General features: G+C 45.8%; 1 protein-coding gene across 1 annotated transcript; it reads left to right on the forward strand.

The window, feature by feature from the left end:
- Window positions 1–541: 541 nt before the first annotated feature.
- Window positions 542–21,606, forward strand: fhip1aa (FHF complex subunit HOOK interacting protein 1Aa). The gene is given in 14 exon segments (XM_079729969.1): window positions 542–769; window positions 7,045–7,120; window positions 8,284–8,503; window positions 11,339–12,034; window positions 12,752–12,910; window positions 13,030–13,116; window positions 13,728–13,895; window positions 15,114–15,193; window positions 15,650–15,776; window positions 15,778–15,859; window positions 16,691–17,692; window positions 18,038–18,216; window positions 18,868–18,988; window positions 19,907–21,606. Coding segments are annotated over 12 exon segments (3,003 nt in total). The 5' UTR covers window positions 542–769; window positions 7,045–7,120; window positions 8,284–8,395; the 3' UTR covers window positions 20,101–21,606.
- Window positions 21,607–22,652: the final 1,046 nt, after the last annotated feature.

Raw genomic sequence — 22,652 nt, forward strand, 5'->3', positions numbered from 1 at the left:
CTCTCTCTACATGTTCCCTTTGTTGGTTAACGTAGTCTATTATTTTCCTCTGGGTAGCATAATGCAAAACTGTCGTTCCACATCACTGTGTTCATGGTCAGGTGGGCACCTATTGCTCTTTTCGATTCTTTATTTTTTTTAACTGCATTTACCCCAAGTTCCAGTAGATGTCACTATATAATAGGTCTTCAACCTCGATAGGCAAGTAATAATTATTTTGTTAGCAAATATGTTCTATTAATTTGGTAAAGTTGCCTGCCTCTCACTGAATATTAAAACACATTTGAACTTCGAAAACTTAGGTTACATTGTCAGAAAACGGAATTCAATACGAGGCTACATACTAACATTTGCCTGGGAAATCGGTGGTAAACGCCTCACATCAATCATTTTAGTACTAATTGGGCAAATATGCCTAATAGCCGGCCTTTTACGATTAAATGAAATTAAAACAGTCAGTAAACTGTAGCGTTTGAATGCAGTCATCAGATTGCATGTCTAGGGGTGGAGCGTTTAGGAGGGGATTATAGTTGGAGTTACCTATATGTTCGTGGACGTCTAGGTTTTCAAACGCTCAGAAACAGCGGTTCAGTGTAACGTAATGCTCCGCTATATGCTATTCAAAACAAAACATTCCCGACATTTATTCGGCGGTTGCAGTTCGGGAAGGCGTTGAACCGGGTCGACGTTGCTCAGCTGTAGTGCGCTCAGCCTGTCTGCCTCCGTTAGTAGTGGAGAGATTGCGTCCTTTCAGAGGACACGTTCGACGGTAAGACAACTTAAATCGAGAAAGAAGCAGACATTGTTCATAAATTGGTTATTGGTTTACTACCATGACGTAAAACGTGTCTTTGGAAAAAATAAACATGGGTGTTGTTGAACAATTTATTTCGCATGACTAGAGTGATTGACATGGTCAACAGTGGGAGTTGTCAGCGGCGTTGTAAGACCACAACAGCTAAATCCCCGTTAACTGTTACATACTTTTACACACGACGTCATGTAGAGTTAAAGAAGTGTTGGTTCTTCTGACGTTGTGTAGGTAATACATGGTGGGTCACGTGACGTTTATGTTTCCGCTGGGTTCCACGTGTTGCCCCAATAGTAGCCTGTATTCTACGAGAAGCAGCACGTTTTTACCTGATTGATTTCTGTCTCGATTTCAAAGAGAACCATGATAAAATCGAGGTTTAGCCCGCGAATATCCAGTTACAATGTTGCATGCCACCAAATATAGGTCTGAGCATTGGGTGTCTGAATATGCTCATCAAAGTTTCATTCTTTGACATCTTTTATTTACCAGATGTTGGGTGTGTGTGTCACTTCTTCCTAGGTATTCCTTGACAAGGGCACACATTCTTGACTAAATCAATGTTGTAGGCTGCACATATGTTGGCAAGGAAAGGGAAATTAAGTAAGTTATGCTGTCTATCATCGAATATGGATGCATAGAACATTTACCTCGTAATTATGGGTTTCTGTGCCTTGATTAGTTTCATAACTGCTTTTATGAATATGTAATTTAAACTGATTGTAATGTCTACGGTAGGCCAACTCCCTGAACTTGCTGGGAGGCTCAGGAATTTACTTGGGACTTGTGATCCCCAAAGTTGTTTGGTGGAGGATGGGTGACTAGGCCTACTCTGTTTGCTTGTCATACCAACTATATCACTTGATGTGATATGCTGTTTGAAGCTAGTTAAAATATTCTATAAGATGTAGCAGATGCCAACCATAGTTATTATTGCTTGTTACCATACCAGCTAAACTTTGTCGGTGGCCGGCTGTGGTTATTGCATAATAGGCTTAAATACAACAACACATGCAACAGCCATTGCTTTATCCATGGCAGAATGGGCATTAACAGACTTGTCCTTAATTAGTCAACAGAAAGATGACTCGGAATGAGTCAAGTGCAGTGGAATCTTGTTAAATAAGGCTTAGTGGCAGACTTTATTAGGTAAGACCAACGCACCACCTCACCTAATGCTCCGTGTATAGCAGGCCTGGCACGCTATACGTACACTGCTTGGATATTTCTACATTTGGTCCTTACAAAGCAAGATAAACATTTATATTTGACTTTGCAAGAGTCATGATCAGCAAAGCAGCGAGCACTTGCTAGGTGAAACAGATTCTCGAGAAACCGGTATTTCGTCTTTTCTTTTTTTTTGTTGCTTTACTCACAATGGGTTTAGCCCAGCTCAGCACAGTCCCGTGTCTGGGATTACCTGCAGCTTTACCATGGGAACCGGCCTGTCATCCAGCTGAGACGCTGCCTGTCGCCTGCTGTCAGCCGTCACACGCACCTGTATCCCTGTATGGGTTTCAGGGAGTTCATGCTGGGTGTCATATTTGTTTTTGTTGGCCATTTGACGTTCTGGATGTCTTAACGTTTGACTTTGCACTTGTCCGCTGCTGCTGATACATCCGAGTGGTTAAGTTGTATCAGAGTTTGATCTATTTGTGTTGAATAGATTGACATCAACAGAAACTCTAATATTTGCGGTATTCAAACAGCCCAGAGCATGTTGATTTACATCTCTTTTGCATCGACTCTTATTACTGGGAAAAACAGCCTCTACTTGTGTTGTAAGAGTGAATCAAGTCTTTTGAACAGCAGTTGAAAATGTGTTCTTTACGAATGACCCTATTAAAAATGCAGCAGATTCTTCTTTAATTAATTAGTTCCATAGTGATTCTGTGAGTATGGCACAGATGTGGATTGCTATAGGTTGTGCTTATGAGATTGGATTGATCGACTTATCGTCCTCGATATGTTGCAGTTCTGAGATGTGGATTGATCAACTCGTCTACTAGTTAAAAAGTGTTAACTAGTTAATGTGGTTGGACCGATACATCATCGACATCTTTTGGTTCTGAGAGGTTGATGGATCATGTCGTCGTCCTCTATTTTGTAGCTCTTTGATATGGATTGATCCATATGTTGTTCTAAGACGTTGAGGGATTGACTTGTCATCCTGCATTGTTAAACATGGGGGGGGGGGGGGGGGGGGGGGGGGGGTAGGGTTAACAAAGATGAATCAGAAACGTAAGCAGTAGCAGTAAGAACATGAAGAGTCCATGCCTAGGACACCAGTTTAACCAATAAGAGTATTTAATTATGTGATTGTATATAAATTAAAAGTGAATGTGACTGCTTCGTTTGAATGCACAGCACACAGAAAATACTTTCCTGCCTTCTACAAACACATCTAAAGTACTAACAGGATGCAGGTTTTCAACAGAGTTATAGACACATACACAATAGGGAGAGGAAAAAAGGAACATAAACTGAAGCCTAGAGGTAAACAAGATCAGATCTCCCTGTGCCAGTATCACTGACAGGAAGGAAGACACAAACACGCTCTGGGGTACAGTCGTCTTGTTCACTCCCTCACATGTGTAGTCTCTGTGTCTCTCTCGTGGGTATCAGACCCCCATCTTATCAGACCACAGCAGGCACGGCTACACTCTAGCCCCCCTCCAATCCTCTGAAGACCCCAATTTATTCATGTTTTGATCTTTTTCAATCTGGCACACGATCCCACATGGTTTCTGGTGGTGGCATCACTTCTCTCTTCATCTCCTCTCGACAGATAGGCCTAGCTCTTTCTTTCTTTTTGACCTTCTCCTCCTCGTGCCTCCCAGGTACAATAAGTAGGCTAAGCCGTGTCTGGTTGAACTTTCTAGTGAACCTCATCTCTCCTTTCTGATCGCTGAATCAAACAGTGAAGGGGAAGCCTTTGCCATATTTTATTTTTTACCTTTATTTATTCAGGGTATGCCCATTGAGATCAATTGACTTTATTAGGAAGACTTGACCAACATGGCCAAACATCACTTATAACATAAAGACAGGAACTTCAGGAGTCTCTCTCTATATGGAGTCCTGCAGGTGTTGGACAATCCCCAGCACAACCTATTTTAACTTAATCCACTGTTCAATAAGCACCGTGCTACACTCTTGCTTATGTAACCCCCCAAGTCTTGACTGATTGGCTGTTTGTTAACACCTGCACAGCCCTTAGTCAGCCCCCAATGGCTTCTACTGTTGGTGATGTTGTCGCTGTTGTTGCTGCTCTATTTAAGCAGCATAAAAAATAAAAGTGGTTGCATAATTTTTTTAAGATCGGTTTCAATGGAGGAAGTTATCAGGGAAGGGCAGTATCCTACCCTTTAGTCAGAACTTTAACTGCAGGAGATTAATGTGTCACTGATCAATTGATCAAAGCCTTCTCAGCGAATGCACAAGGCCATAAGACTATGAATGGATGTCCTACTCTCCAGAGCTCTCTGTTGGTTGGGCAGGCATGTTTGGGCTATTTATAGCCATTACCTAGCCCTTTCAGCCGCTTCACCTGTAACTGTAAGGTTATCAGCGGCTGTTGTCACTGTAGTGGCACTGTCGCTCGGTTGCAATAGCCAACCGTTGGCAACTGAATTTTCTCACCTAAATAGAAATATTAAGAAAATTGGTTCATCACAGGCTTGTATTTTTCCTCCTAACCTCTATATCTTTGAGTTAGTTCAATTATGTGTTTCCTATTTTGTGTGATTTAAAACAAAAAAACAAATTCAACCTCTTTTACCTCTACGCCGGAATAATCAAACTGGTAAAACAATCGGCCTGGAATGTGAGACACTCATTCGCTATATCAATAAATGATGAGGAACCCCTGCATTGCCGAGGCATGTTCTCTGCATGCGCAGCGACAAGACTGGGGCTGCTCGCTGACTTGGCAATCCACTGTGGCTTTCAGCAGCCCAGCGCCGGAGAGGGCGTGGCCGCAGGGCAGGGCTCCAACTTGTTTGCATGGAGAGCACACCCTCTTAATGCCGAACCTCGGGAGGGCCTGTGGAAACCAGATTCACAGGCTTCGAACAGAAAGGAAGATAAGACAACAAAAACCCTGGACCGCGCTGTGCTCTGCCTCACTGTGTCGGATTGCGTGGCGGAGCACTGGGACCACACCCCACAGGTGGATCATGAATTGGCTCCGGTAACAAAGTACCACCGCATCCTTTATCGTTCGAACAACAGGTTTAGATACCCCTAGGGCCAAAGAAAGGGGACTTTTTCCACCGTAAACCATCGACCTCTTGGGAAGACCTTTTTGGTAATGATGAAATTCAAAATATGAAGAAATTTAATCAATGCAAAAAACCTATATTCTGCTTCTTTTTTTTTTTACAAACATCCGCTTTAGTCAAAGGAAAACCCGCTGCTTGAAATCAAGGCTCTATTCCGTAATACCCCGCAAAGACTGATGATCCAAAATGCTCTGCTGCAGTAATCTGGTGGTGGTGGTGGGGGGAGCTTAGCTTGGCCCAGCCACGTGTAGACTGTGGAAACGTACACCAGAAGCCAGCTAGACGCACATAAGCCACTGTGGAGAATCCATACCACGGTGCTACTAACAGGCATTACAGCCACCGTGTGTCCTGTTCCCTTGTATACAAGGACTGGGTAATGTAATTCTGTTAATATGGATTGATCCTCTTATACTGGTATTAATGCCTAGTCTAATGCTGGGAAGTGAATATAGTGATCAGGAGTCCATATCGGTACACTTGATTCTCTCTCACATGCTGTATTGCTCTGGCAAAGCATGCCTTCCCTTCTGCCATGGTTGATGGTCATAGAATAATTATCAAACATTTGTGTTCATTAAATCAATTTGTTCATGTGTGTATTTTAATCAAAAAACTTTAAAAAAGGGTAATCTGTATTCAAGGAAATAAATGTTATAATTAGTTAGGCCCACTAATCACACTTTCTTGAATGCCAGCGTTGGGCATGGTAGTTGCAGACCGGTTCTGTCTTGTTTATGTTCTAGGTTTGGTTCTTGGTCTTCAGAGACATGAAGAACCCGTTTGAAGTCTGCATAATAACTAAATTACTGTAACACTAGTAACACACACACACACACACACACACACACACACACACACACACACACACACACACACACACTCCATGTTTTCCTGTAAGGCTGATAAGTTATATACATCCATTTCCGCAACATCCTAAAGATTGCATATAGGTGAAGGACAACTGCAATTTTTTGCGCTTCACCAGAGAAAAATGTATTATTTAGACATTTTTATTTGAAAAATAAGTAAAACCTCCTCTTCTAGGTTTTGAGAAAGTCACAGGGTATTGTCCTGTGATTAAGGCTAATCACTTCCTGCGCTGGGCTTATCCAACAGCCTTCCCTAACAAACTAACCCGGAAAGACAGTCGCCACAGCCATCCTCCAGAGACTGGCTGTGGACATTTCCGACTACAGATGAACAGGGGGTGTGTGATTTGGGGGGATGTGGAACTGATGTTCACAGACGTGTTTTGTTGGAAAATAAACTTGAGCAACATTTTATTAGGGTTGCCTTTAATATTGTACTTGTATAAAACATTTAACATTGACAAAAAGTTAATATAAAATATCATTAAAGTAATTAATTCTAAATTGTCAGACATTTGTGGTTCAGTATTTTGGGACACAGGCCCCTAACGACAAGGGGGAAGAAACCCATTGTTTCTATTGTATTTTAGAAATGGTTCAAAGCTTCTTGTTGAGGGGAATGTTTTTGACGCATCATTTGTACTGTCATATGGTCACACACACACACACACACACACACACACACACACACACACACACACACACACACACACACACACACACACACACACACACACACACACACACACACACACACACACACGCACACACAGATGCACTCCTCTTTTGGTCTCCTATCGCTTATTGTCTCTCTCCTCCCTCAGACTCTCTGTTGTCTCTCTCTCTCTCTCTCTCTCTCTCTCTCTATCCTCCCTCAGTCTCCCACTTTCTCTCTCCTCCCTCAGTCTCCCACTCTCTCTCCCTAACCTCTTCTCACCCTCCGGATTATTCACATTCTGAGCATCTTACTCACATACTTCCTGAAGCTGGCTGACAGTGGGCTCCAAAACTGAGAAATAACTTCATATCTGTATGTTTCTCGCTGTCTCTGCCTCTCTACCTCTCTCTGGCTCAATAGGACCGCGGATGCCCACTCTGTCCCATTAGAAATTCAACCACTCCAAGACTCTTCAAGATGCCGTGCTTCGGTGGAGGTAAGGGTTACACATGCACACTTTCTGGCCAACCGCCACGCTAGCTTGCATTCCTGAGTGAATAATTCTCGAGTCAACTTAACTGAAAGCAGATGGTCAGGGTGTAGAAATCTGAGGGCGTGACTTTTATTGATTCAGCCCAGATCCGTTTTTTTGTGAGGAATCAGTGGTTACTATTAGCCAGAATGTATTCAAATAAAGAAGAGGAGTGAGCTTGGATTGGTTTAAAGGTTGATTTTGGGGGGAAACGGAGGGACTGTCCAGCTTGTTGGTTGAGCATTGCATCTTTGAAATACATGATGTGAATTGGGTTCAGTTTGAGTTCTAGTCATGACTCACTTACAGCAATAATTATGTAACAGGAATAATATAATATAGGAATAATATCTTTAATCCTTCTTTACAAAATCACAACAGGTCAATCAATAAAACAAAAAGACATGAGTATTTAGGAATAAACCTGATACTATTTTTGAGTTTTTTCATCTCCTGCCTATTTGAGGATACCATAATGCTATCCATAGACATACCTATTTGTAGGATCTATGGGACGTACGACAAACATAGGAACCCGTCTCCCAAGCAGTTACATCGGTTGCTTAAACCCCACGGCTCTGTATCGTCCACTTTTACTCTGCTCTGCTTGTCCAGTGGTCTGCATTTTGCGCACATCTGATATCATGCAAGGTCTTTGTCATGATGTCAGATGCATGCTGCAAGCTTGTTGACATTGTTGCAGTCAGACACGGTATTCCAAAAATGCACCAGAAACATTCTGGAATGCCGTCAGCTGACCTCTGCAAATCCGTGAGAGATCCGAGTTAGCGAGAGGCCCTACAAGAATCTCTCTCTCTCTCTCTCTCTCTCTCTCTCTCTCTCGCGCTCTCGGTATCTCCCCCTCGCTCTCTCGGTCTCTCGCTCTCTCTAATTGAGACATGGGACTACGCTCGCCCAGTTATTGTTGTTGTTGTTGCTTCCCTGACATGGCTACTGTGAAGGGAGGGAGAGAGAGAGATGTGTAGGAAATGTGTCTATTGCTATTATAAAAATGCAATAACAAAATACTGTTTAACAATACTATGGTCAGATAATGTATCATCCTAGTCAGTATTTAAAGCTTTATTAAACCGCAGCGGTTTCCTGTTTGCATGTCTCTATTTTAGGTGTACTGCTGTTGGAGTAGCGACGTCCATAGCCAGCCACAACTGAGGCCTGTCTGACCCCCGGAACCCTAGCACAGGCCCATGCTTTAGCCCAGACCATGACCAGGTCGCCATGATGGCCTCCATGGTTGCCAACGGAAACAGAGATGGGCAGCCTCTGGTCCTCAAAGGCGTGGACCCAGAGACCTGCATGATCGTGTTTAAAAACCACTGGACTCAGGTAAGATGCCTGGGGTCCACATCTCTCCTGTCAGGTCTACGGTAGGCTGGTTCTGGTTGAAGATGGGCTTCAGCCTCCCTTTGCTATGCTAACAACCTGTTGGTGGTTGCCTTGCAATACTCTGTGTACTCGGTGTGCATGTACAGTGTGTGCATGAGAGGCAATTGTGCATTGAGATAAAGGTTGTAAAAGGTTGGAGGTTAAGTTTATAGCTAGGTTAGAAAAGTGCCATGTGAGCCAGCCAGACAGTGTTGACCCTTTTTATTATTAGAAAGTGCCTTCATATGACTCATGCTTGGAGCTGATAGAGACCACTTTCCAACAACACTGCCACTCTGCCAAGGCGATGGATACAGTAACTTGGAGTGGCCCCCTTTGGCCCAACACCTAGCACTGGAAGTGTGTTCTTGGCCATCTTGGATTCTTGGCTCTATAAGCCTCTCAGAGTGAGTTCGTCACCCCTGTTCCCTTCAGTGGAAAATAGAGGGACTGGCAATGCTGTATTTAAACCTGACTAACTGGTTTCACTGCAGCCATGACTTTGGTTCCAAATTCGATTTTATTTTTTATTCTTTCCTTCAGACCAAATTGATTTGGAGAGGGTAATTCCAGGGTTGATTGAACCGTGGGTGGATTCCTGATTTTCTTCTCTTTCTCAGTAGAGGTAATTTAGATAGGAGTGAGGGTGACAGAGAAAAGGTTAGGTAGTGCAGGTTTAAGTCATTAGAAATTGCTGAGTCTTAAAGTAAGCCTTTATTCTAGAATTGTAAGCACTAAGCAACTTTTCTATTTGATTAATATCTTTTGTCTTAGAGAGGGAAGAAGGGTTAGGGTTAGGTTTCATTGTTTGTTTCCAAAATAAAATAAAAATCCTACCAAGCATTGAGAAAGAAAAGGGCACAGGCAAGTTTAACTATACATATAACTTAAAATGATTTCCCACTTCCTATTTCTTTGACAGTAAACAATGAGCTTTCAATGCAAAACCTACAGCATAATGTAGCAGTGCTTCAGTCTCCTACATGGTTTAGCTAATAATTACCATGATTAGAGCAAGTGAAGTAACCGTTGAACAACCTTGAGATATGGTTGCCTCATGCGGTAAGCCTGAGCCCATTCTGTACAGTATTCACACACATTTGGATTCCTGAGTGCAGCATTAGACACAGCCACACTCCGATCATTCTGGCTACAACCTCTCTGGGTAATCAAAGCTCATAATGTTTGCCACTTTCTTGTAAAATCAATACCCCTCGAAACCGATACAAGATGCCGTTCAACAAAAGCACACCGCTGTTGATAATGTAGATATCTGCCATTGGATGAATGCAGTCCTGTGGCTCGGCTAATGTGTGCTCTTCTCCGATTACAATCACTCCCTCTGCCTGTCCATCCACGGTGTCCTCGCTCCTCCCGGCCCTCACCTCTCCTCTGTTGTGACGGCAGTGTACACAGGATTCACCTGTTCTGCTACCGTCACCCATGCACGGCCTGCCTCTGTTGATAACCCCCCGTCGCCATGGCAGCGGCAGAAGCCCAGGGACACTAGGGCCATTGTTGTTGTCTCTCTGGCTACCCACACACAAGGGAGGGAAACGACGCAAAACACACCCACCACAAAGCGATGCTTCACGGCGCGCACACAGAGCACAGATGAACCCAGTCTGGTCGTGTTCCCCTCCTCCGTGGACCTTAGTCACCTATAGCGGCCATCTTGCCTCCAGCTTGGCTCTCAATACTAGCGAGATGGTGGAACTGAATGTATTCAGTAACGACCAATAGGTCATGTTTACCCCAGTGCAGGCAACAGAAGCGTTGTCGAGTCGTTTGCTTAGCTCACACGATTTGCGCATTGCGCCCTTCACGTCAACTTTGAATGTTTGGTTCTAGATGCAATCCAAATAAAGCGCTTGTGGAATCTAGATCTTTCTCTCATGGTCAACTGGGCTGTTGTCATTGAGCAATGATCTTTTAGATGTGTGAGGGCAACGCTGCGGTGGAGCTCCACAGGCCGGTGGAGAAGGAGGTGTAGGAGGTGGAGGAGGTATGCGCTCCCACGGGGGGGGCCATGGCAAGCAGCACTGCTCAAAGAGCTGACGGAGGTTTCTATTAAAAGAACGTGCTGACTTGTTACCGCACGTAAAGTGGGGGCCCGCACCGTGGCAAATGTAGCGTGTGCTGATTCCAAAGCATGTGTTTTCCCCACAGAAGATACAGCTAGGCTAGCATTGGTGATAGTGTTCTACAACGCTGATGCATTATTAATGATTAATGATTATGAATGAAAAATGTATTGCCTGTGAGCCGGGAAGTCATCATTATTCACATCGTCCACTTTTCCTATGAATTATTTTCCATGTGATATGCTTTATGTCATTTATGTTTGGCACTCCTATTTAGGCCTTTCGCAGATCCGATCATGTCAAGGAAATTGCAGTGTTTTTATTTGAGATGCACGTCATTAATAAGCAGGTCGACTAGCGGACATTGTTCAAACCCCAAAACCGTTCGGCTAAGAGGCAAACACCTTCACCACCAGGTCGCTCCTCCCCAGTCTACTACTCTCAACATTAAAATGCTAATGAGCACAGCTGCTACTATATCTTAATTCTGGAATGGCTCTTTTTATCGTCCAATTAGTGTTACTTCTACTGTATCCATTACTGTCTACTTACTGTCTAATCACGGTACAAAGCACTGCCTCTCTACCCTTTAACCCTGGCACTGGAGCTGCAGCTCTCTTCCCCCGGTGTCACACTTGCCAGCAGGCTTATTTTTAACACTTTGCCTGTTGACAAAGCAATGCTGTAATGAAACTCCCACCACTCCCTCTAGGTGGTGAAGATCCTGGAGAAGCATGACCCTCTCCGTAGCGGCGGCAGTCTCCCCTTGCTGGCGAGCATCAGCCTGGGCGTGGGCGGCGGCGGCGGCGGCGGCGGCGGCATCCGCTTCGGCCCGGTGCCCAGTGTGGACGAGGCGAGCGCGGTGCAGAACTACGTGGAGCACATGCTCTTCCTGCTGATGGAGGAGGACAGTGGGCGCGAGGGCTCCATGGGCCCCATCCTGGAGTTCGTGGTGATGGAGAACGTGATGGAGCGGCTGTTTGTGTGGAGCCTGCGGCGGGAGTTCTCGGACGACATGAAGCTGGAGCAGCTGAAGATGTACGAGGCGCTGGTGGGGCAGGCACGCCAGCCGGTGCTCCACCACAAGCCGGTGCTGCGGCCCCTCATGATGCTGCTATCGGCGTGCGCGGACACAGAGGCGCCGGCCGTGGAGGCACAGCTGGTGCTGCTGCTGCACCAGCTGTGCTGCGTGCTGGCCAAGGACCCCTCGGTGCTGGAGCTCTTCTTCCACACCAGCGAGGACCAGGGCGCCGCCAACTTCCTCATCTTCTCCCTGCTCATCCCCTTCCTGCACCGGGAGGGCGGCGTGGGGCAGCAGGCGCGCGACGCCCTGCTGCTCATCATGTCCCTGTCGGCGGAGAACCAGCGCGTGGCCGAGCACATCGCCCAGAACACCTATTTCTGTCCGGTGAGGCCCGATGCTGAGGGGGGAGGGACGCGCTGGGGTCTTCTCTGCTTCCTGTGGTTCTACCAACTTAGTCATCGAGTTTGTTTTTGGACACTAGTGCATTCGTTTAGCTGATGCTTTTTTTTTTTATACAAGGCAAGGCAACTTTATTTATATGGCACTTTCTCATACACGAGGCAGGCTCAAAGTGCTTCACATAGAAACATTGTCATAAAATAAAATAATACACTGAAATAGATAAGTAAAAGAAAACAATGGCTAAGTAAAAAAATGCATTGTAGAAAGTGCAATGTGTTTTAAGATTTGGCAGAAGAAAGCTAAAGCAAACATACAATAAAATGAAGTAAAATAAAATGGATGCGGTAGAGGAAATAAAGTAAAAAATGAAAGTGCAATGTATTTAAGATTTAGCAGAAAGCTAATGCAAACATGAAAGTGTTCAGTCCTGTTTTAAAAGTGGTCAAAGGGCTACATGGTGAATCCATCCGCAGTAAGGAGCAGGTAGGGGTAAGGTACCTTGGTGCCGATGCCTCCAGGTGTGTCTGAAGCCGGAGATTGAACCCAGTACAGTGTGACCGGGAACCGAGCACCTTAGTACCCTAGACCCCATGCTATCCTGTGACACCTTAAAATGATTCCATTGCATCATCTGTAATCATTTCCCTCTCCTTGAAACTCGAAGCTGATCCCTTCCCTGTGTCTCGGCCCCACCCATAGGTGCTGGCCACGGGGCTGAGCGGCCTCTACTCCTCCCTGCCCACCAAGCTGGAGGTGCCCAACGAGGAGTGGCACTGTCTCCATGGAGACGACTGGGCGCGCATGCCCCCCCTCGTGCAGTTCCTCAACTCACTTGAGTTCTGCAACGCTGTCGTACAGGTGCTTAGCAAACGCAAGCATGCAGACACACACAGACACACAGACACACACAGACACACACACACACACACACACACACACACAGACCCATTGATGTGAGCCTGTGTGTCTCCCGCTAGGTGGCCCATGCTGACATCAGAGACCAGCTGCTGGGATACATCTACAATGGCTTCCTGGTGCCAGTCCTGGCACCCGCTCTTCATAAGGTCAGAGGTCACCATCCTACTCAATAAACATCCTTTTGGCTCTACTTTGTAATATAAATGTATTATTTATTCAACTATAGTATTGACTCATTTAGACGCTTTGTATGCTTTATGTCCTTTGTTAATTAAAAATAATATGAGCACATCATCCTTATGGGCTTCTATGTGTGATATATAAGATAGATTTTATACTTTATTGATCCCCAGGGGGAAATTCAAAGTCACAGTTGCTTGAACACGTCACACTCAGCATACACACACAACATAGACAAGATTATAAAGTGAAATAAAATATCCACATGGATAATATGGACGATAAAAGATAGAAAAGATATACTAAGGAAGGCAGGAAACAGAGACAAACACGTCCATGAACAGATTGTACTCGAGTATGAGTGTACTGTATGTGTAGTGTATTGACTCCCCCACTCTCTCTCTCTGCCTCTCTCTCTCTCTCTCTCTCTCTCTCTCTCTCTCTCTCTCTCTCTCTCTCTCTCTCTCTCTCTCTCTCTCTCTCTCTCTCTCTCTCACTCTCTCTCTCTCTCTCTCTCTCTCTCTCTCTCTCTCTCTCTCTCTCTCTCTCTCTCTCTCTCTCTCTCTCTCTCTCGCAGCTGACCCTGGAGGAGGTGATGACCACCACCGCCTACCTGGAGCTCTTCATCAGGTCCGTGTCAGAACCGGCTCTGCTGCAGACCCTGCTGACCTTCATCCTGCTGCATCGCCACGACAACGTGCACATCCTGGACACGCTGGTCAGCCGCATCAACACCCCCTACCAGGTACCCCACGCCATGCAATGCACTCACTGGCTCACTCACCCACATGCACGTGTCTTTAGTCATGCAAGCGCACACTGTCACTCTCTAACTATGTGTGCACAAACATATATGCATATTCACTCAGTCCCCCGCTCAATATCTTTGTATGCACACATGCTCATTCAATACCTATACAATACCCTTACCTAATTATGTATTCATATACATATTTTCTCACACACGCGCTCTTGCGCACGCAAGCACACACAGAGTAAACAACACAAACTTCATTCAACATGAGAAAAGAAATGTAGTGGACTCACCCACCCTAAGGCATTGGATCCTTTATTAATATTTAATCATTCCAGCACAGAGACATGGAGAATGTTGCCATGGTGATAAGCAGTCGCAGTGCATATGTAATGCTATTCGCCATGCAAAGTGATCAGTGATGAAAAGTCATAGGAATGGTGTGTGTGTGTGTGTGTGTGTGTGTGTGTGTGTGTGTGTGTGTGTGTGTGTGTGTGTGTGTTTAGTAGTGAAATGTGTTATTAAAGAAAGTTCACTTAAGGTATCGTCAGAAATCATATTCAAGAACGGTAAATAATATATCAGTTGCTCGAACACTGGAAAGCCAAAAGCTATTTGTTCCATGGTTTGTGAACTAGGAGTAAGCTTTGATACACACGCAGCCTGTTGTGTACTAGAGAGCCTGTTTGCCTTTCCCGTTCCTCCCTGTATAACCACCACACGCTAAAACAAACCATAATATGATCAAACATTCTTCCACCCTCATTTTCAGAATGTATTCGTTCTCCTAGTCTTGTTTCTTTTCGTCTCTGTAAAACCTGCAATGAACCTGATATTGGCGGAGGAAAATTCAACCTTTTAAGGTTTTTTATAATTGAATACGCATCATTAACGATTCCGTTGGTAACGAGGGTGTTTCAGAAGTGAATATATGTGCCAACCCAAGCACAACACTGCTTCACTTAGGAAGGCAGTGGAATCGACCTATGTTCCTTCATTGCAAAGGGATTGTAATTATCCTACACCGCCCGTCTCCCATTGGAACTCCTCGGCTGTGCCTCAAACAAAAAGACTGTTATCTCAAGTGTTCATAATGAAGACTTCCCTCTGTTACTCTTATTTAATGACTATTCTCTGTTTGAAACGCTTCTCTCCCTCTCCTATCTCCCCTCTCCTCTCTCCCCTCTCCTCTCTCCCCTCTCCCCTCAGCTGGGAACGGTATCTCTGGCTCTGTTCCGCACACTCATCGGCTTGTACTGTGAAGATGTGATGCTGCAGCTCATCCTGAGGTACGGGAAGCGCGCGAATACACACGCGCAAGCACGCACACACGCAGACATCTGCCACACATCTAATTGGTTTACTCTGTGATGAGTGTCCTCCACCCCCTGCAGTCGCCTTGTGTCCCCGCCTGGGTTCCTCTAACAGTCTGCCTCTCCCTCTCCTCCTCCTCCTCCCCTCTCACATCCCTCTCTCTCTTTATACTTCTTACCCCCTCTCTCTATTTCTTCCCCCTCCCTTCCCCCTCTGTCGCTCTCTCTCTTATTTATTACATTTTTCTATTAATTCCCCTCCAATCCTCCCTCCCCTTTCTTTCTTTCTTTCTTTCTTTCTTTCTTTCTTTCTTTCTTTCTTTCTTTCTTTTTCTTTCTTTTTCTCTTTCCCTCCTCCCTCTCTCTTCTCTCCCTCCCTCCCTCCCTCCCCCCCCCTCTCTCTCCCTCCCCCCTCTCTCTCTCTCCCCCCAGGTACCTGATCCCCTGTAACCACATGATGTTGAGTCAGAGGTGCGTGGTGCGGGAGAGGGACTGCTACTCCGTGTCGGCGGCCAAGATGCTGGCACTGACGCCGTCGTGCTGCACCCCGGAGCACGCCCCCCCCGCCACTCCGACAGCTGGACTCCATCGTGTGGACCCGGGGCCACGCCGCGGGCCCCGGGAACCATGGCGGCGCCACAGGTGTGTGTGTGTCTTAGCGTGAAAGGCTTTAGAAGGATAGAATTAATGCATACACTTAAAGCTGCACTTTTTCTACTGCAGCTATTATTTCAAAATTAGAAGGTCTCTCAGGATTAACGTGCACCCATCCACACGTCAATCCATCCTGGGCATCTTTCAACTTTTTCCCCTCTCCCGTTCAAGCCACTAGGGGGGGCCAATGGGGAAACTTGGCAGCACTATGATGCTGGATAGGGCCAGGATAGGATAGTTAGGTTGGTAGGGTATTCAACTTCTATCCAACCGGTACTGGGTCTTACTCCCCCCCCCCCCCCCCCCCCCCCCCCTGTCTGCAGCATACCTGTAGACCTCATTGAGCATGATTGCTGACCCTACCCTTGGATAGATAACAAAAAAGTGACGGTAAAGTGTGAAATGCGTTAATAGTTAATTGCTGTTCCTGAAGTGCTTGCAATGCGAACACAACAACAATCAAAACATTGTCAAAGCCTTTTCAAGAGCTTCTCCGATAAAAAGACAATGTATACCAAAATATCGTAACTGATGTTTTCTGAAACACCTGTACAAAGAAGTCACTGAGGGAGAGAAGGGCCTCTCGCTGTTTGTCTAATCTGAATGTAATTGGCAGATAACGTGCAAGCGGATGCGTCGCAATGCTCCGTCTAATTCTCCCACTGGTAGAATCCATTATGGAAGTTTATCTGCCGCCGCCGCTCGTCAGCCTCATTAGTTCTGCACCGTGTGAGCGCCGTCTGAGGCTGGCGCCCACCAGCGTCCTCCTCACCAGTCGTCTTTTGGGCCGTGTGTATCTGACGTCGCCTCCTCCCCCAGACCGGGCGCGGGGCCCCCGGGCGGACGACGGCTCCTCGGACGTGTGCGTGATCGGCTCGGAGGTGCACCTGGACGTCAGCTACCTGCACTACCTGTACGACGCGCGCCTGGGCATCTCCGAGTGCATGCGCGCCTGCCAGGTGTGGTCGGCGCCCTACGACGGCCGGGACCCCCCCGTCGAGGACTACCAGCCCCCGGGGGAGGCGCCCCTGCACCCCCCTCCCCCTCCCCCTCCCCCGCTGCCGTCCACGTCGTCGTCGTCATCGTCGTCGTCCGCCCAGCATCGCCAGCCAACGTTGGCCCCGCCCCCAGAGCCGCCGTCGACCAATCAGCAGGAGCTGGAGTGGGACGACAGCTACGACGCCTGCCCCGCGCAGGGCGCCGGAGGGGCGGGGCCGGAGGGGGGCCAGGCCCTCCCCCGGCCCCCCTCCGGCGAGCCCCCCCAACACATCCAGGAGATGAGGCGGACGGCCATCATGCTGGTGCGGGGGTCCTACGTCGAGGAGTCGGACTTCCAGGACGACGTGATGGTCTACGACCTGGTGGCCCAGAGGACCACCGCGGACGCCGCCGGGGGGGGGGCCGAGCCCGCCGCCCTCAGGGCCCCCCCGGGCGGCTCGGCTCTGCCGTCGGACGCCACGGAGGCGGCGGCGGGGGACGGGCCGAGCCGATCAGATTCGTCCGCCCCCGCCTCCGCGTCCCCCGGGGAGAGAGACTGCGCCGCTACCCCGGAGAGCCCCCGGGTGGACGACCTGCTCGCCCAGTACCAAGAGCTCATCGGCACCCTGAGCGCCGAGGTGGGCGAGGGGTCCGGGGGCGGAGAGCCCGCCGCCTCCCCCACCCTGGAGGAGGAGGAGGAGGAGGAGGAGGAGGAGATGGAGGGCATGGAAGTGGACTACAGCTCCTTCTCCGCAGACACCCCGGAGCCGGAGAAGCTCCAGTCGCCGCTGGGCCCCAAGCAGCCCCGCCCCGGAGGCCGAGGCCACGCTGTGCCTTTCACAGGTGAGGCCACAAAGTGACACATAGCAGAGACACACAGGCGACATCAAACAGAGCCTTCTAGCAGTCCTTATGGATATGAAGCCATTTTCTGATTTCAACAAAATTCCAAATCTGAATGCATAGTATATATTATTTGATTGGCTTTTGTGGCTTTATGAAAAGGGCAGTTAAACCAGTCAGGAAAGTTGGGAAAGACAGCAGGAATGACACGGCATAGGAACGCATGTCGGAATGCAACCCAGGTCCCTACAAGTCCCATTGCCCTCAGCATCGGAACATGATAAATGACATTGTTAAAATTGTATAATCCCAACGTGACCCTGAGGCGTCTCCCCCTCTGTGCAGGCCCGTTTGTCAGCGTGCTGCTGTCCCGTCTGGAGAACATGCTGGAGAACTCGGTGCACGTGAACCTGCTGCTGACGGGCATCCTGGCCCAGCTGGCCGCCTACCCCCAGCCTCTGCTGCGCTCCTTCCTGCTCAACACCAACATGGTGTTTCAGCCCAGCGTGCGCTCCCTCTACCAGGTAACACCTGCTGTGTGTGTGTGTGTGTGTGTGTGTGTGTGTGTGTGTGTGTGTGTGTGTGTGTGTGTGTGTGTGTGTCTCTATTACCGGGAAATGAAACTGAGTTGTGCAAAGGTTGTGATCAGGATTTTGATAATATTGCTTCTTAAAACATAAGACTGGAATGATATCACTAATGAATACCATGTTCGTGATATCCAGATGAAATCTCATTCTCACATCCAAATTGTATAATATACAGTTATTTTTATGTTAGCGCTGTTAATCTTTATTAGCAGATAACTATATAAAGATGTGTACACAAAGATTTGCACGTAAAGATAATTCTGTTATGGATAAGTCTATATCTATCGCCAAATGGGGCAACACAATGGTGATTGAGCCTATGGCCCTCTGTTGAAAGCCCTTGTATTTGGAGTATTATGAACTTGTCAAGCTTGATGTCGGTGGGCCACAGTATCTCATGCCGGACAAATGGCCACTTACTGACAAATGTATTGCCATAGAGAACCAAAAGGAAATCTTCAAGATTGCCACTTAAAGCCGTTGAAGCACACGTCTGACTTTCAGCAAAGTGTTTGGGAAACCTTGACACTTATGTAGTGCTTGATCTCTGTGTCCTTGTGTGTATGTGTATGTGTTTTTTCCCAGGTCCTCGCCTCCATCAAGAACCAGATAGAGGATCTGACGGAGAGCCGGAAGGACTTCCCAGGGATGATCACAGCCGCACAACACTGGCTTCTGGCCAGGGAGAGCTCCCTCGGACCAGCAGGTATATAAACATCTGTTTGTCTGTCTGTCTGTCTGCCTCCCTGCCTCCTTCCTTGTCCATCTGTCTATCTCTCTGTCTGTCGTTCATCAGATGACCTGCCGTGTAAAATGTAGCCTAGATTGAGGAAATGCATTAGAAAAGTATTTAAACCTCTTGTATGTGTAACATCCTAAGACTGTGGTTGTAAACCAATTGGTGGGACTTTGATGGAGCATCAATAATCAAATCAAATTGGATCGTATTGATTATTGGCATTCATCGAACAATGTATGATATATTGATTGATGAATGCTAATCCATCGGAATTGGTTTGCTGGTAAGGGAAGGAGCTGTTGATTAGCTTCCATTTGATTTGCTTTGAACCCGTGCCGAGCTAATTAGGATCTGCAGTATTATTAATGTTGGGTTCCCTCCTGGACCTTAAAGTATTTCTCTCAGTGCAGCTGAGTTATGTCTTGACCATAGAGACACGATGAACATCACTCAAGTTTTTGACATGTTGCTGATGGAGTTCTCCCAATAGTTTCACAGTTGTACAAGTTGTCGTACACACACACACACACACACACACACACACACACACACACACACACACACACACACACACACACACACACACACACACACACACACACACACACACACACACACACACACACACAGATATAAGACTCCAAACTAAGTGTTGGATCTTCTTTAAACGGAATACACAAGCTGTATTCCCTTCTCTGTTGATTCCATATCAAAAACGTTTGAAAGTGATTCTTTCATGATAATCATTAATAGTAATGAACGTCATAAATACGCAGACTACAAACAAGATTACAACCCAGTAAGTGCATGTGCATTTAGTGTGAAAATTCGCGGGGATAAACTCGCGTGACAGCGAGAGAAATAAAAGACGTGTGTGTGTTTCAGACTCAGCCAAGGGAGGAGCCGGTGCCATCGTCTCGGAGGGGTCAAAGGTCTCCGCCTCTCCACAGCCCAAGGGTGTGGCCTCGCTGGCCAACACGGAGGTGTTCGCCGCCGTGCTCTTCACAGAGTTCCTGAAGGAGCTGGCGGCCATCGCCCAGGAGCACTCCATCCTGTCTTACATTCCTATGGAAGAGTGACACCAGCCCCCCACGGCCTCCACCCACGGCCTCCACCCACTACTTTTATTCAAAATACATTTTTAAAGACTTCCTTCTATGCTTCAAGCACTATACCATGAAGAAAAGAGGATTTCTGAAATTTTTTAAAAGATTTTCTTTAAATCGTAGGGTTAGGGTTAGGGTTAGTGATAGGGTTAGATAGTGATGAATTATGAGTTTTTATTCCAAGAATGTGTTGGGGTTTGGTGGAGTATCTGCACTAGCCTACAGTAAAGATAGGAAAAATATACTTTTAAAATAATGTGGTTGTCTATACTCTGTCTATACTCTGATGCACCCCACTCCACCTTATATGTAAATATTTATTTTAGCAAGTATTTGTAACTACAGAATAGCTTATAATAGCCAGATTCAGGTCAACCAACCAAAGATTGAATCGTACCTATTCTCTTGAGTCAGATGGATCCAAGATGGCCACTCGGTGAATAAGGCCCAATATACGCCATTACCATATGGCTTATTTTTAAGAAGCCTGCTGAAGTACACACAAATGTAAGGGCAGAGAAGCCTCAACTATAATGAAATGATGTCAATGACCGTAATCTCTCTGCTATTCCATAGCTCGGCCTGCCTTAGACGATTTCTGCCTTTTTGTTGCCATAGGATGACATTAGCTAGCCCTGTGTGAAGGCTAGCTCTCCTCTGTTGCTCAGACAGATGAGAAGATGGGTTAGGATTTGAATACAGCAATTGTTACTCACAACATTTGTTTTGCTATTTTATTTTTTTAGCGACATTATCATTCTTCAAAGTAATATTTCTAAACAAACTGTTTGATATTTTCAGTTCAAGCTGCACCTCAGGAACCAATGAGTACTTATTTGTCACAATTCAAAATAACACGTCGGCAAGAAATTCACAGGTGTACTATGTGCAAAAGATGACAGTTGACTTGTTTGGCACAAATAGAATTGTTCTTGTTGTTCTACCTTTCCTTATTTAGTAAAGCTTCATTATATTCTTGTATGACAAATGTTTCGAAGAGATATATCACTATGCAAATTATAGATATTTTGGGCTATGACTAGGTATTTTGCTTTGGGAATGGGTATTTAAGCTTTTTTAGATTGTTAATTAATTGGTTCTCTATCGATAATCGTATAGAGACTATAGTTGTGTGGCGCTGTTCTTTACTATGGGAATGCGTTGAGCCTTGTATGGGGTCTGTGTAGTTATGATAATGTCACATTGAGGTGGGTGTTTGTTGATTTACTGTGTCGCGTTGGAAGCACTCAAGACCCCAGACAGGGGGTTGTCCATCCCACATTATCTCCATGTTCTGACTATAAATCTCGCATCAGAACGGAGTCATTAAGGTTCATACTGTTACAAAGCTCCCCTTTGCGGTGTCCCTTTGTAGAGCAGTGTTTACTTAGTGCCTGACTTTGGATTTTGGTTCATTTCTTGCCTTGACTTGCCTCGTGGATTAACAAAGGAATAAAACCATATTATAGTTACCTCAAATGTTATACATCTGTATACTGGAATTATTCTCATTGAGCAAAGAAAAAAAAAAAGGATGTATATATTGTCTTGTTCAGTGACAACTGTTGCTTGTTTCTGGTTTTATCAGTGGGTAGTTTTCCCCTTTTATTCACGTCTTTTCATCGCTTTATATTCAGAAACATGGATTATGAACTTTTTGGAGGGTTTTAACAAACAAATTGTATTGATAGAAATAAGCAAGAGTGGCATTTGCCTAAGCATGAAACTCAACTATTTGATTAAAATATTGAAATTCTTTTAGTAGTTTGGTAGAATTTAGTACAAGACTTGTACTAATAAAGCCAGCAATCCTTTTGAATTGACTGAACAGAAAACATGTCTGTATTTGAAGATTGTTTATATAATATATATGTACGGATTCTACTATGCGGTAGAATCAAATGGAATGTACTGAGGACAATCAAAGTCGTTTCACAATCTCTTTTTGGGGATAATGCCATTTTCTCTTTCAAACTGAGGGTACTGTGGCACTTTGATAACGTTTTTATTCAACAGCACTCTGCAGTGGACTTGAGGGCCCAAACAGTTTTTCTATTTTGCATAAAGGCTAGGTTATTCTTCCAATTATTGCGTTTCAGGAAAAACTGGTATCGTTTAAATGGAAAAAACCTTTTTCTGTACGTTTGTATCCAAAAGGAACTTGTTCAATTTGCAGTGCAGTCTTTAAAGATTTAGGCCTAATTAAAGCGTTGCATTTTTCTATTCGGCTGGCATGAATGGCATTCAGATTTTTGAGCCACAAAGGCATGTCCTGTTTAATAAAAACCTCTTGTCAAATCACGGTGTTTGCCCTTTTATTCGCAATCATTCAACCATATTTTATATTTGCACTTCACGGTTTATTTGAAATCTTTCGAGAGCAGTTTCAGAAATCGTTTCAAGTACAAGGACAAATCCAGTAGCTGTCAGCTATGACTTCATGTCAACCCGAACGTATGTTCACCGACACGAAGATGATTTCTGAGTCACACACACATCAAAGGCTATAGGAAATGTAAAAAAAC

The sequence above is a fragment of the Pollachius pollachius genome (assembly GCF_949987615.1).
Source record: "Pollachius pollachius genome assembly, chromosome: 2".
NCBI classification, from domain to species: domain Eukaryota; kingdom Metazoa; phylum Chordata; class Actinopteri; order Gadiformes; family Gadidae; genus Pollachius; species Pollachius pollachius.